This window comes from Nannobrachium achirus (assembly GCF_963921795.1).
Source record: "Nannobrachium achirus genome assembly, chromosome: 23".
Lineage (NCBI taxonomy): Eukaryota > Metazoa > Chordata > Actinopteri > Myctophiformes > Myctophidae > Nannobrachium > Nannobrachium achirus.
Window position 1 is genome coordinate 29,260,178 of NC_137830.1, and position 16,102 is coordinate 29,276,279.

General features: G+C 42.6%; 1 protein-coding gene across 1 annotated transcript in view; it reads right to left on the bottom strand.

Annotated features, from left to right (window-relative positions):
• LOC308309155 (proton myo-inositol cotransporter-like) overlaps positions 1-16,102 on the bottom strand; it is a gene marked incomplete at both ends in the record, with an annotated part of 80,306 nt that overhangs the window by 4,684 nt on the left and 59,520 nt on the right. The window contains 4 exons of the mRNA XM_080754631.1: positions 5,031-5,183; positions 6,705-6,823; positions 11,351-11,476; positions 15,194-15,314. Coding sequence (XP_080610757.1) covers positions 5,031-5,183; positions 6,705-6,823; positions 11,351-11,476; positions 15,194-15,314 — 519 coding nt within the window. The remainder of the gene's footprint in view (positions 1-5,030; positions 5,184-6,704; positions 6,824-11,350; positions 11,477-15,193; positions 15,315-16,102) is intronic.

Consider the following 16,102-nt stretch of genomic DNA (forward strand, 5'->3'; position numbering starts at 1 on the left):
CAAGTGGTTTCACAGTGGTGCAAGCAGTCTGTTGGGTCGGTTGCTTGTTCCATCCAACAGGAATGAAAGTCAGCAGGGCCCGCTGGCCTTGCGGTCCGGGTACTTATAAGCTCATAAGTATCCTGACAGCTAGTCTGGTAGGATTCACCTCGAAACATGGGCTGCAGATTGTTGTAGTGTTGTTGTTTGTTGTTTCTATTCTGAATGGTTTGAAGGTTTGCACAGGGCTCTACATCCTCTGCGTATTGTATAGGCTCGGATTCTGAGCCTGGGACAACTTCCTGGCCAGGAATATCATAGTTTTGGCCCAGAGGTTCTTCTCGCCCCTTAGTGGCGAGAAAAATTACTTCTGGGAACTCAGATTGCCTGACAGCACACCACAGGTTCAAGTCCCGTTCCCGTCAGTCTTTGCTCCCGATCTCTCTCCCCGTTTCCTGTCCATTTCTACTACAAAAAAAAATGAAATGAAATGATATGAAAGTCAGCAGGAGTAAGACAGAATATACAGTATGAGCATCATGAACCAGAGAGAGAACAGTGGAACAGTGAGGATGTAAGGGGTAGAGGTGGCAAAGGTGAAGAGTTTAAATACCTGCGGTCAACCTTCTAAAGTAATGGGGAGTGTGGAAGAGAGGTGAAGAAGAGAGTGCAGGACTGCAGGCAGGGTGCAACGGATGGAGGAAAGTGATTTGTGACAGAAGGGTACCACAGCCAGAGTGAGGGGGAAGATGCACAGCACAAGATGGTGGTGAGACGAGCCATGCTGAACGGGTATGGAAATGGTGGAGGTGGGGGATAAAGCAAGAGAGTAGAGGTTGAGATAGTTTGGACGTGTGCAGAGGAGGGATGAGGGCTACATTGGGAGAAGGATGCTGAAGATGGAGCTGCCAGGCAAGAGGAGAAGAGAAAGGCCAAAGAGGAGATTTATGGATGTGGCGGGAGAGGAAATGCATGTGGCTGGAGTGGCCGAGGAAGACGCAGAAAACAGAAACAGATGATCCGCTGTGGTGACCCCTGATGTGAATTAGCCAACATCACATCTGTATGCGATAAGGTCTTGCTGCTTGGTCATTATGGCTTATATGGACACGACAGGCTGATAATTCCCCCGAGGCGCATGCAGCCGAGGGGAATTATCAGCCTGTCGTGTCCATATAAGCCATAATGACCAAGCAGCAAGACCTTATCGCACTTATTACCCGGCTAATAAATACAATTAATAATTTGACTAAAAACTAAAAACAAAACAAAGTGTTTCCTTGTTTACAAATGGCTGAAAGTGTTCCACAGACGTCTTGGAAAACAAGGAAGTGCTGATCAAATAGAATCCATTTTCTGATACTGCGTCGTCTATTTCTCGCCTCAAATGTTTTGAAAAACATTCTTGAGAGCAACGTTTAGTTGAAAATGACGCTGTGTGTTTGTTTACATGGCTGACATGTTGGATACGGCACTAAATTCACACAGTGCAGCCAGAGTGCAGCAGGTGTTCTGAGCCATTGATTAGGCAGCGGTGAATTATAGAGCGGAGCGGTCATTATACACCTATAATTCACAACTGATTTCAGCATTCAACCAAGCTGGGTAATAATAACAGATGATCCACTGTGGTGACTCCTGATGTGAATTAGCCAACGTCACATCTAGACTATTAACTGGCTGGATTGTCATGGAATTCTCTGTGCACCGTCATGCTCAGTAGAGTATGACCTCTACTGATTGTGCTGACCCCATGGCCTTTCCTCTAATGCCACCCTTAGGCCAAAATGTCCACTTGCACACAGAGTGCACATACGCACAGTATACAATTCAATGGGTGTATTGCCATGAAACTGCTAAGCATACATACGAGACAAAGAATCATTGCAACTTTGCAAACCCTTCAGAATCCACCTCAACACATACGGAAATGCAAGCAGAGCTGTTCATTCATATCAATGCTGGTCGTCTAAGAGAGGCAATATGTTTACAACCACTTTTTAAACTAGAACGATGCAATTGGAATTTGCAAGTGTGGTTGCCGTGACGCGAATTTCGCAAATGAATTTTGTCTTACCATGTGAATTTTCCCCATTCAAGTCAATGGGGGAAAATAATAAATTAATGGCCATATATGGAGATCTCTGTGTCAGTCCTTGTCCCTTTTATGCCCATATATGGAGATCCCCGATGTCATCAATATTAAGCCCATATCTTGGAATGCCCATATATGGACATATACTGTGTCATTCTCATGTAGTCTATATATGGACATACGGTACTCTGTCAGTCATGATGATGTCAGACATCAAATCGATATCTGGGAAAAGTGTATTTTTAATCAAAGTCAATGGAGAAAATTAATTCACCAACAAATGTATAATAAATTAAACTATATAACGTATCTCTTAGCAAAATAGCACGCATGCGTGTCCCGATGAAGGCGGTCAATTTGACATTTGGCCCGAGTGTGTGCCACCAAAACTGTGGGAGGAATAGAGCGGAGAAGTAAGCAATTTACCCCGAGTGAGAGGACATTATGCTCTCATAATGTCCTGAGTGCGGGTGTTATCGGACGAGGCGCAGCCGAGTCCGATAACACCCGCACTCAGGACATTATGAGAGCATAATGTCCGACCCCGAGTGGTAAATAGCTTTTCTACCACTTTTTCCCGTATACATGAAAGAAAACACATAGTTGTAACTTGCAAGGATCTTAAGTTACAATCATTATTGCCTATAAAACTTCCGCGACGACAGCAAATAGTTCCACAAACAACATCTTCTACTCACCACCAGATGACGCCAACTCCATGCAGAGAAAGATGTCTAGCATACAGCTAAGCTAACGTCAGTTAGAAGGACCGTTCCGGCCGTAAATAGAGGCTGTTCGCTTCCAGAAAGGCATAGGTTCAGAGAAAAGGGGCTTTAAAGTTGGCGGATTGCATTGGATCCAAATAAATCGGCGACGATAGTACGCACGTTAGTAAACATAGGACCGCTGCGACCTTCATTTGTTGGTTGGGGGAAAGTCCCCGGATGTACACTGAGGCGCATTGATCTCGGACACACAACTTTGCGGCAGTGGTCCTCTCATAACCTCCGGAATTTAGCCAATCAGAATCCAGTATTTGAACACGTGACTCGAAAAAGTGGTAGAAAAAAGTTTACTTAAAGTGATAGTTCACCTATTTTTTACATTAAGCTGTGTGAAATACTTGCCATTAAAATAGTGGTTAAAAATGTATGAATTGATTACCAGAGTCCCGTGGTCAGAGTTCTGGTCAGTTTCTAATGAATATTAAGTAGTTCCAATGGGGTGGGGGCCATTTGGCGTGGCCCAATCATTGAAAATAGATTAATCCACAAAACTAGCGTCATTTGTATTGTTGGCCTATTTCTACCATATAGAGCGAGGTTTCGTTCTGATCAGCTGCCTGCAAAGCACCTTGTTTTGGGGAAATACGTTGCAGCGGCGTAGTGATACTGGACACAAAAAATAGTACCATGTGACAGAGGGGTCAAAGTTGAACGAAAGTTGGTCTATTTGGTAGAAATAGGTCAACAATACAAATGAAGCTAGTTTTGTGGATTCATCTATTTTTAATGATTGGGCCATGAGCCCCAGCCAAATTACCGGAACTACTTTATATTCATCTAAAACTGACCAGAACTCTGACCACGGGACTCTGGTAATGGATTAATACATTTGTAACCACTATTTTAATGGCAAGTATTTCACACAGCTTCATGTAAAAAATAGGTGAACTATCACTTTAAGAGACGATGGAAGATGGAATAAAGTCGGACAAGTACTATAGTCTGGTTGCCCTGCAGGGCAGTGCCAGGAGGCAGTGCCAGGAGTCTCCAAACATTTCCATGCCATAGGTGACATAGACCTACCGATGCCCTACCATAGTACAATAGGTAACATACTGAAGCCCTACCAGTGTTGTATTGGTTTGGGGTACGCTATTTTAATTATGTCATGCGCACGTCACTTAACACGTACACTACAGAAGTTAGCAGATCAGATGCACATGCTCCTGCTCAAAAAGATTCGGGGCGGTCAGTAGTGCTTTGGAGGCTGTTGTCGTACCACCACGGCGTCCGGCCAATCATTTTCCCAGATGCACGCGCAGGAACGGCACAGAACAGTGCTTGCGCGTGTGAACGCGTCCCCATAGATTCGAGTGACGACGTGCCATATAGCCTATCTAATCAAGGCTATTTACATAACAAGTTTACCAGGTTTACCAGTGAGTGGTGTGCATCTCCCCTAGATTCACAAGCCCAAGTAAGTACCTTATTCATATGGATATTTTAACACCTACTGTGTAGGTTTCCAGTGGTGACTGCATGTGCATACAGTATGTGTGCGTCCTCATACATGGCTCCATTACTGTGGTATGTAGGCTGCTGTTTGAGATTCGTTCAAACTTTGTTTCTCTACTGCAGCGCTGAATTTTCTAATTGAATTAAATGAAACTAGAAAATAAAATCTTAATTAACAATGCAAATTCTACCATTAGATCTTCTGACATCCATTCTTTCGAAATAGGCTCTTGGGGAGCGTGAATGCACGTGACGTCAATATATGACTGTCCGCCCAGAAAAGAAAATACCAAAGCACCACTGGGGATGGTGTAGTACTGCGTGACACGACCACTACAACACTGAGTCCTATGATGTTAACCTTGAGTCACCAGGTTTTCCACTGTGGAGGGAAGCCTTGGTATTCGTTCCAAACTGGCCTGCGTGATCCGTTTTAAAATAATTGTGTTCCAGTGGTGGGTTCCAGTTGACGTTGCATTGTTTTTGCTCCCCACATAATGTGAATCTTAGTTTAATCTCGCTAGTGGTGCCATGAGTTAGAATAAAAGATGGACATATAAAACAATTATTATACCAAAAGAAACAGAACGATTATACCAAACAAAACTAATTTAGTACAGAACCCCCGAAAACTGTATTGATCCCCGGGCTATACCATGGTAGGTGACTTACAGAAGCCCTACCACGGTAAATGACATAGGCTACTGAAGCCCTACCGTAGTAGGTGAGATACTGGGCCATGTGGAGGAATGTGAGAGACACCAGTACGTTGAACGTCCAGTTGACCCCAGCAGAACAGGCGTTTCCTGTACTCCTGGCCCACAGCGGGTAGATCTCTGAGTTAATGGTCCATGGCATGGGCCCCATACCTGAGAGAGAGAGAGAGAGAGAGAGAGAGAGATAGGCTTAATTGATATGCTTGCGGTAGAGCAGTGGTCTTCAACGTTTTCAGGCCAAGGACCCCTTGGTTGAGAGAGAGATGAAGCAGGGACCCCCATAACCTTTTCATAGATTCCATATAGTTTCATCGTTTGACAGCACAATCATCTGTGTATTTTGGATTCATGTCAATTTGTGTTTTCAGATAAACAATTGAACCGTCAATACTTAACTCATTAAAAGCCTCAGACATTAACGGATTATAATATCCAGAGTGCCTCCCACCCCCCCCCATTCACGGCCGTTCTCTTATTTTGTCTTATTTTGAAGGCCACCGGAAGTACTTCCGGTCTGACGTCATCGGATCCTTCGACTGAACCGATCATTGTTTATGTGGAGCCATGCTGGATCGGCTCGTAGCGTTTATACATGTGTTTTATAAGCGAGCATCTGCCTCCATCTTCGCTTCTAAAGTGTAGTTTTGAGATAATGGACATTAAAGATGAGGCGGCCCGTCCACCTCAATGTTATGGGATGACTATTGTGTGCTCGTGGAGCCGTGATGATGACAAATCAGCGCGGATTTCGTCTCCGGAGCGTCGGCCATTGTACTAGGTATTTTTACTCGCCGTTACAGTAATATATTACTTTTCCCGCGACATCGCGTGGATGGCACTATAGATACTCTATTACTTTTCCCGCGACATCGCGGGGTTGGCTTTTAATGAGTTAATAAACATGACCTTTCACTCTGTACTTGGTCTGCTCTTTTTCCCCTCTACACCAAACCTCTTTGCCGAAAATAGACGATCTACAAGCTCACAACGCCTCGCAGCGCGAGGCGTTGTGAGCTTGTAGATCTGCTATTTTTGGCTGAAGTTCTCAGAATATGGACACTAGGGTTCAAGTGCATGCATATAATAAAGGAGAAATAAGTTTCTATCACACAAAGATTTAGAGGACCCCCTGTAGTAACTCTGAGGACCCCCTGTTGAAGACCCTTGCAGTAGAGTAAATAAAAGCTAACAACAGAAAATCACTTCTTGCCGGTAAGTGAGACACCACTGTATAAAACAATATAAATCAGGCAAAAGGAAAGGAGATAACCTTGCGTCACCAGGCTTTCCAAAGTAGCTCTGTGCAAAGCCTGGTTTCTATTCCAAATGAGCCAGTGTGAGCCAGCCAACAGCCCACCTACTCCAAACATTTTGCAATCTAGAAAAAGTGAATTGATCCTAGTCTACATGGAGACCAAAATAGAGACACAGTCAATAACAGGATGAGTTGAAGTACATCCAATTCAGTGTTGATTTCGTCTACTAAAACTGTGATGACAAATTTCCGTCGACTGCCTTTTCTCACCAATGAAGACGGAATAAACAATAACTAAGGTATGATGACTAAAACTATGACTACTAAAATATGATGAAAACTAAATGAAGTTTTATTCAAAAGACTATGACTAAAACTGTCAAAATCAACCAATCCGATCCAATTACAGACGAGGATACCTGGTGCGAAGGCAGCCAGGTACAACACCAGGCCCAGCAGAACCAGCCAGGAGTAGGAGGTGGGACAGTAGTTATAGGCCCAGTAGGTTCTGTCTCTGCCTTGGCTGGAGTTGGAACATCTGGAGAAGAGAGGAGAGGATCAGGGACGTGCAGAGAATGTTAGAGGGGCAGGGGCTGACATTTCTAAAGGGATCTTTTGGTGAAAACATCGAACATAGCAGAACTCCAACGCGTTGCGCTGCGACGCGTTGTGAGCTTGGAGGTCGGCTATTTTCGATGCTTGATTTTAAAAAAAATTCTTGATTTCAACCTAAAGATGCTGCATTAGAAGTTCAGGAGAGTTTGGACAAGGCAATTCTCTTGAATGCTGCCTTCAGGTATGGCATGGAAAGAGGGCATTTGCATTTCTTTCACCATAATAAGAACTGCATTCATAGTCTGGATAGGGCACTTTTTGAGCGGTGGTCACACCGTCTCCATAGCGTGGCCGTGTGTGTAGGTATGTATGTTTGTTTGTATGTATGTATGTATGTATGTATGTGGGTGGGTGGGTCTGTATGTAGCCTCAAGCCTGTGGTGTAGTACCTTTTCTGACCACACATGTTAAGGGAGGGGCGCTGTTGTTCAGGCCAGGCCAGAACAGGCAAGGCACACTCACACTCACACACACGCACGCACGAACGCACGCACGCACGCACACACACACACACACACACACACACACACGCGCGCACAGACTCCACCGCTCAGTTCACACCGGTGTGATTTTTTACAGACGGATAAAAGGGCAGGGGCTCAAGCACCCTTTTTGATATCTATGTGTGCACGTTGCCTGGAGAAGATTCACATTTGATTTGTTGTCGTTTCAATTGGCTGCAGCCAGAGACTGGAATGACCAACACATTTTTGAGCTGTGCTCCTGGAAGGAGCTAAGTTCCAACATCTGCCTTTGTCCGGGCTCTGAATCGTGGCCTGCATCTGGCCTACATCTTGGCACAAAGTGCTCAAAGTTTGTTGTACGTCCAGGGTCACATTCGCCAAGCTTTGCGGGACGCTTAATGAAATTAACTCATAAATAGCACCACTCACTTCAAACTAGGTGTGATTTTTTTTTTTAACTGGACAATTTTTGAGTCTCTGTCCCTTATTGTTGTCTATTCGTCTCTGCAGTGATGCGCTTTGTGTGCACTTTAACTGTGTTCTGTAGATCAGTGGTTCCCAAACCTTTTAGCTCACAACCCAAAAGAGAGATTAGACTTTTGCCTGGGACCCTCCCTAACTATCAGATAGCAGATGTACAAGCTCATAGCGCGGCGCTTCATGAGCTTTATAGGTTGGCTATTTTCATTACTTCTTAAACATTTGTTTTCTAATTTCTTTGGGTTTCCTTTTATTTATTCATGAAATTACTTAGAAAAATCCTTGCAAATCCTAGCTTTTTTTTATATATAATATTAAAAACAAAATGTATAGGAAACTCAAAATTCCCAGTGTTTGAGAACCAGTGCTGTAGTCATAGATGACTATTGTGGTGTTTTTATATTGTCTTGTTTGGTGGTTTTAACCAGTTGATTTTAGCCCCCTTTTCCCCTCTCCCTGAACAGGCCTTACCTTTTGCCAAGTTTCAATTGTAAATAAGAATTTGTTCTTTCTAGGGTAGATACCCTCACAAAAACATGCAGTAATCCTGGTCTCAATAATGCCTCCCCCTGGCCAGCCGGGGCGCCTGATGGAGGGGAAAGGAACTGTTTGGAATAAGGTGTTCCTTCCACGCGCTACGTCCAAACCGGGGAAATCCCCACTGTCAGGTGAAAAGAAGCAACTCATGAGCAACCTCATGCATAGAAGGAAGCATGAGGTCAGTCCGTTGTCTCCCCAGGCGCGGCAGAGGGAGAGCAGAGCCCAGGATTACATTAGCCTGGCTCCAGCCAATAGACCCGCCCACTCTCTGAGTGAACTGCATCTCTTGGTCTGGATGTGTCATATGACGTGTCTCTTGCTACCGAAAGCTTCTCAAACCGACCGAAACTGACCAATGAAATCAATGCAATGCGGAGGAGGGGCGCGTCTAACTTTTGAAAATCAACAGAAACAGTGGAGGGAGGGGTGGCTGCGTGGCTCACCAGAGTTCTTAATTGCTCCCTTTGAACTTCAAAAGGGCTCCGAACTGCAGTCATTGATTGAGCCATACAAGTGTCGAATAGCTCGTTAGTGATTCTCTCTAATCAATGAAACATCAAAGACAATGACCTGTTTGGTGCATGTCATTGAGGGGAGGGGGAGGAGGGAATGTTTTGTGTGCAAAAGTCAAACACAACCCCTCCCACCAGATCTCTTGTGATTGGGAATTTCAAATTTTAAATCCCCTCCCCTTTTCAATCAAATAGAATGGAGACAGGTTCAGACTCAAGCCCCAGCGTAGAGTCTGAAATCAGGCTAGGATTACATAGGCAATTGGCACTGGGTGAAAATGGGTTACAAAATCGTGGGATAATTTTTTTTATTTCTTTGCCAAATAAAGGTTAAATAAAGAGATATTTGTAAAATAAAAAAAGCCTGCCTTTTGGCAAAGGGCACCACTAATTAGTTTATGTTTTATGTATTTTTATTCAGAGTAGCCAATTATTTTTCACCACTTTCTTCTCTCTAATTCATTATGCCAATTAATTCCACACATTTACAGTATGTGTTCCCACTCATATTGTACCAGACTGGCTCACCCAGCAGTGAGGAGCTCCCACCGGGAGGACTTCTACTCCTACCGTTCAATAGCCGGACCCATTGTGCTTAAAACCTTCAAAAATCTAAAATAGAGCTCCCCTGCATAGAGCTATAATCAACTGTTGGGCCAACGTTATTATAACATCTTGCCTCCATTACAATGTACAATGCGGAATGTACTCCATTTCTGGTGTGAAACACAAGTCCCCCCTAAAAGGCGGGCGGGACCATCAATAACCCCCTCTACCCCCACCCCACTTCACTTCATCCCTGCCAATACTACTTTGAAAATGGTGGAAAATAAACATGCATTTGATGACGGACCCCCATTTAAGAATATGTTTATGCCAGGGACTTTTTTTTTTCAAATCGCTGATGCTCTGTATAGGGTTAAAGTGGTGTTGATGCTACAGTATATTGATTCATTTAGCCGGGGCTCCCCCTGGACCCCCTGGATCTCTCCGGACCTCACTTTGAGAACCACTGCTGGTTGGCAGTTATACGACTTTACTCTTGTGTCGCCTTTTTTTAAGAGTTGCTGTTTTTTATATACAACCACAACGGTGTGGCCTGTCACAGTGATGACATAGCTGCCATCTTAGCACTACTGGATAAGGATAAGGATCTAGCTGAGTATTTTCTAGAGGTACAGAGGTTTGTCAGTTGGTGTGATGACAAATACCTTGTTCTCAATGTTAGGAAGACACAGGAGATGGTATTTGACCCTATGAGCGTTGGTGACCACAGGCCTGTGGTCATTCATGACTCGGCCATCTCACAGGTTTCTTCATATAAATACTTGGGCATTTCCATTGACCATTCACTAACTTGGAATACACACGTGGACAGTCTCTGTAGTAAACTACAGCAAAGACTACATTTCCTCCGCCGTCTGAGGGTTCACGGTGTAGACCAAAAGTTTATGTTGGTGTTTTATCGGGCAGTTTTGGAGAGCCTGGTTAGATTTGGCATCACAGTTTGGTTCGGTAATCTCTCAGTGCAACTGAGGTCCAAATTGCTGAGATTGGTTCAGACTGCAGGGAAGATTATAGGAGTAAGACAACTCCCCTCTCTGCAGTCTATTTACGAGCAGGCGGCACTAAGGCAGGCTCAGAAAATAATTGGTGATGCTACCCATGTGTTACATGGGAAGTTTGTACTTCTTCCTTCTGGAAGAAGGTATAGTGAACCGACGTGGAAGTACATTAGGTTTAAAAAATCATTTGTACCCGTGTCCATTGTATTGTTGAACGAGGCTCTGAAACAGCACTGACTGAGAGTATTGATTAATCACTGTGCACTTGTGTAATGTTGTGTCCCCCCTGTGTCATGTATTTCTACTATGTATTTTGTTACTGATGTTTTGTGTGTGGCTGTAGCAGGGGTGAAAGCCCAAGACAAATTTCCCTTGTGGACAAATAAAGTTTACCTTACCTTACCTTACCTGGAGGAACAGGGGTTTTCAAAGTGGGTGACGGGGCGCCCTGGGGTGCCGCGACGGCAGTCCAGGGGTGCCGCGAGATAATTTGATAATGTTTGGACACTTAAAATATATATTTAGTATCATTTTAAACTTGAAGTACAAAGTTATTTTCAGTCAGTTCTAACCAAAATGGCTATTATCTTGTTTTCCTTGCAAAATAATCGCTAAAATATGCTATAAATATATGGTGCTGGGAGTGAAAATTAGGAATATAATGTAGGGGTGCCTCGGATGAAAAAAATATTTATAGGGGTGCCCTGAGCCAAAAAGGTTTGGGAACCCTGAGTTACATGATAACTTGTTCCTCATTGAAAATTGGCATTGTTTTCTTCTAAACCTCTCTTGTTTTAATTCAATTCAATTGCTCCATTGCGCCCCACCCTCTTCTTACACACACGCACGCACGCACACACACACGCACAGTAAGCATCCTGTGACTCACCTGCCCCACTCAGCGTGTTCGGTGGAAGCCTTGCTAACTGGTACACAGGAGGAGGCGATCAGTGTCGATCCGTTGTCGCGGTAACAGAGACCACACCCTGGGTCCAGCATGCACGGTTCACACAGCCTGCCAGCAAACCAACATCACTCTGTTATGTTTCCGTAAAGGTGCAGTGGCGGGAAAAAGTATTATTTATTTATTTCTAAAAGTGTCAATACTGCGGTGTTGCTGTTACGAGTAAAAACATTTAAATTAAAAGTACAACGGTATTGGCATCAAAAGTTTTCAAATTGTGTAAAAATGTGACGGATTGTGAGCTTGTAGATCTGCTATTTTCAAAATGCTGAAATGTATATAGGGCTGAAGTATTTAATATATATCTTGTAATAACAATTACAATCTGCAAAGTAACTAGTACAGTAGCCTAACTAAAAGTTATCAAATAATATAGTGGAGTAAAAAAGTACAATATTTTCATCTGAGATGTAGTGGAGAAGAAGTAAAAGTACTGAAAATTGGAAATACTCCAGTAAAGTAAAAGTACCTTACAATTGTACTTAAGTGCAGTAATTGAGGGAATGTACTGTACTTTGTTACTTTATATACCACAAGTGTCAAGCACATTTACCGCAAGCACAACAACCACAAAAATGCTAATGCTCGTTTTTCTCATTTTTATTCAATTTAAACTTTTTGTTTTCAATTTTAATTTAGTTTTGATGAGTTTTAGAATTGAGTTTGCTAGTTTACATTGCGACGTGTGTTGTCGTGAACTTGTAGCTCTGCTAGTTTCACCGTTTCGAAAGATGTTTGAAAATGTGTGAAAATATCAAACTTGTGCTGCATTTTCTCAATATTTGAGGTTTGTTTTGAAAACACACCATACAGTTTCAGTTAGACGGAATGTATTCTGTCCTATGAGAACACAGGTATTGTGATTCAACCACCCTAAGGACTACAGTACAAACCATTGAGTGACCACTAAACCTAATGCACTTTCGTTAAAAAAAGCCACTGCAAAAGACTGCTACTATTTTTTTTTAAAGCTTTATACCCTGTATATATAACATGTACAGTATATAACGACGAAATGTGACATAGCTCTGTTTATACAATGCTGTACCCCCTCCAACTGTACTGTATACGTTCCTCTTTTTCAACTGTTTGTATTATATTTTGACACTTGCTTTGGCAATGTAAAAATGTTTTCTCATTTCTCAATAAAGCTCCATTGAATTGAATTGAATTGATTCACAATTCACATACAACTCTCAGTGTGAATTTAACTCTGAGGGCCCTATTTTCATCCATGCCTTAGCCCTTATCCCTAAACCCTTTTGCCATGTTTTCAAATAGCTGATCTACAAGCTCACAACGTTTCGATATAGATCGTCTATTTGAAGTATTTTAAAATGTTTTTCAAAATAGTAAAAAAGGCAAAGAAGTTTACGGATAAGGGGACGAAAATATAGCTCTGAGACTACAAACGGGACCAAATGGCCCCGTACTCAGTGACATAAAGCATAGGATGTTCCACTGAGAACGGCTGACTGGAGCGCTCTAGTTGCTGTTATGGTAACGGTAAGGAATGATCGAATTATAATTGTCGTAAGTGCACTCATCTCAAACCTGTGTGTGTGTGTGTGTGTGTGTGTGTGTGTGTGTGTGTGTGTGTGTGAGTGTGTGTGTGTGTGTGTGTGTGGTGTGTGTGTGTGTGTGTGTGTGTGTGTGTGTGTGTGTGTGTGTGTGTGTGTGTGTGTGTGTGTGTGTGTGTGTGTGTGTGTGTGTGTGTGTGTGTGCGTGCTTTTGCGTGTGCGCGTGTGTGTGTCAAAGCGGGAGCCAGTTAATGTCATGTCATCACTCTCTCCTTTCACTCTTCCGCCCTCTCATTAGTGTGGTTGCCTGCACACCACAGTATAGTAATTGCACCTATTTATTATTTCATAACTCTTCCTCTGCCATAGTCTCTCTCTCTTTCTCTCTCTCTCTCTCTCTCTCCCCCCATGTGTCATTCTCACATTGTTGATAATGGAAGCGGTCATTGCAGTAAATTGAATCAGTAGTGATACCCGAGCCTCACAGAAAAGAGAGCTTTGAAAAGAAATGTGGCACCTATAAGTGAAAAATGTATAACTAAAACAAACAAACCCCGTCAAATGCAGTTTGCATTTGCAGAGCATGAGGCTCCTCTCCCACACGCCATCTACACAAGTGAGAATATCGTCGATATCGACGATTGTACAAGCGTTTTTGCTCATAAATAGCACTTCTCACTTCACGCTGGGTGTGATTGTTTCCCCCCGTTGCAACTGAAAAGGCTTAGAACACAGAAAATCTGCCATGGCACACTGGAGTGGATTTTTAACCTTTTAATACATGTGTGAAGGACCATGAAAAATACTTTCATGTTTTGTAAACATTATAAGCAAAGGAATCTTCAAAAGATTGGACCAGCACACTGCCACTTGTTCAGGAGAATCATTTATAAAACAAAGAGCAACGTTTCGGTCATGAGACCTTCCTCAGGCTTGTAAATACAACATGTCATGTATAGGGATGGGACGATACGCGATATTATCGTTTATCGTGATAAAAGATACTCAGCATAATCGTATCGTGGAGATTTAATTTATCGAGATATTGTCCTCCATCATGCACTGAGATCAATTCACCTTTTATTTGCTGAGATGCATATCCGGTACCACTTAAACCCTCTATAATTGGTAAAAGGTACTTATAATATACGTACTTGATAGTTTTTTTCACTCTCTATCAAATGTCTTTGCCAAGAAATAGCCGATCTACACGCTTGTAGATCTGCTATCTTTTGGCAAATGTTCCGCCCCAGCATAATGGATTTTGATTATCGCGATAATAGCGTAAATCGCGATTTCTTTTGTTACAATAATCGCGATATGAAATGTTCATATCGTCCCATCCCTAGTCATGAAACCTTTAGCCACTTATGTAAACCCTCTAGACATGGCAAACTGGACCTGAATCTGTACCGTCTGTATACACAACAACATATTTTTGGCTAATGTTCCCCTCAGAATATGGATGCTGGGGTTCAAGCGGTTGAAGTAGCAATTTAGTACAAATGGTGTCGGTTCCCAAAAAAGAAAATTGTGCGATAGAATATGAATTAAGCTGAAGGGAGAGCGTTTCTCTTTAAGTCTTAAAAAATATCAAAATATCAAATCAAATGTCACACCATTCATTGGCATCATTCCAGACCACTTGAATGTGATATAATGATAGTGATATAATCACACTTGAAATGCCATCGTATAATGCCATCACTGGTGCTTGCTCCTGACCAATCAGGTACCAATGCTATTATCAGGAGAAGAACGTTCATATGCTATGGCAAATGTGTTATCATCAAAAGATGAGAATCTTGAAATTGAAAGCCACTGTATAGATATGAGCACACTGATTACGCTGGCTTTATGTTTACCTACAGTAGGCACAAAATGCAGGACTCGATAGAAAATGACTCGATAGTTGATGATAACAATATTTCGGTTTATTAACTACTGTATATTGGAAAGCTTATGAAGTTCATCTGGTTTGGTACAGTGTGTGTGTGTGTGTGTGTGTGTGTGTGTGTGTGTGTGTGTGTGTGTGTGTGTGTGTGTGTGTGCGTGCGTGCGTGCGTGTGTGTACGTGCGTGGAAAACAAAAAACTGTCGCATCTACGTACTATGTACTGTACAAGGTACCGACACAATATACAATGTAGCTCTCAATCCTATTTTCCGATAAATTCAATACTTGATGTTTTACATACAGTACGACTGCGTTTCACGAAGTAATGCACGTAACTTGACAGCATACTCACAGGTACTTGGAGCAGGTGGAATTGCCCATATAAGGCTCTGGGGGGTGGAAGGTGACAGCAGGGCTGTGCTGGGCGGACAGCAGGAAGCCTACAGCCAGCAGAGCCAGGCTCACACACGTACCTGGAAACACACACAAAGGGCATGCATGCAGGGTGTCACAAGGGGGGGGGGGGGGGGGAAGTGGGACTGAGTTACTAGGGCCCAAGGTTGAGGGGCCTTAATTATTTTATACTTTAGCTATTGAAAAATTGTAGATTTGCTGCAAGCTTGTAGATCTGCTATTTTTGAAAAGTCGTGAAAATGTGTGCAAATCTTTGAATATACTGTATTTACTTTTTCAAGCGACCATTTGTAACTAACATTTTGCTTCTGGGGGGTCCCTGGAACTAAATATTTTGAGATGGGGGTCTGTGGCCAAATACATATCATTTTGGGGGTCCTTCACATGAAAAGGTTTGAGCACCACTGACACAGAAACATAGGGTTTTCAGACTATTTTTCACGACTCTGTGCCATGCTGTGAGCTTGTAGATCTGCTATTTTTCAATAGTTAAAGCACAAAATAATACGTAATAATGCGCCACAGTGAATCCTTGTACCCAGGGCCCAGAATTTGGTGCGACACCCCTGCATGCATGTACAACAGCTCGTAAAGGTGGTGTAACTGCTTCTCAACCAGTGATCATTTTGACAGCACATTTTTATTTAGTCATATTCTTTTATGAATAGCTTAGTTTCAGTCGACTAAATACAGATCCATCTAAAACTTTCACATTCTAGATTCATTGTGCATGCAGTGAAATATTCAAAACCTTTTTTTTGTGCAAAAATCCATAAATCAAAATATTAGAATATTACTTCAACAGAAGGTTTTATAATACAGAAATGTCAAACTTCTGAAAGGTTAT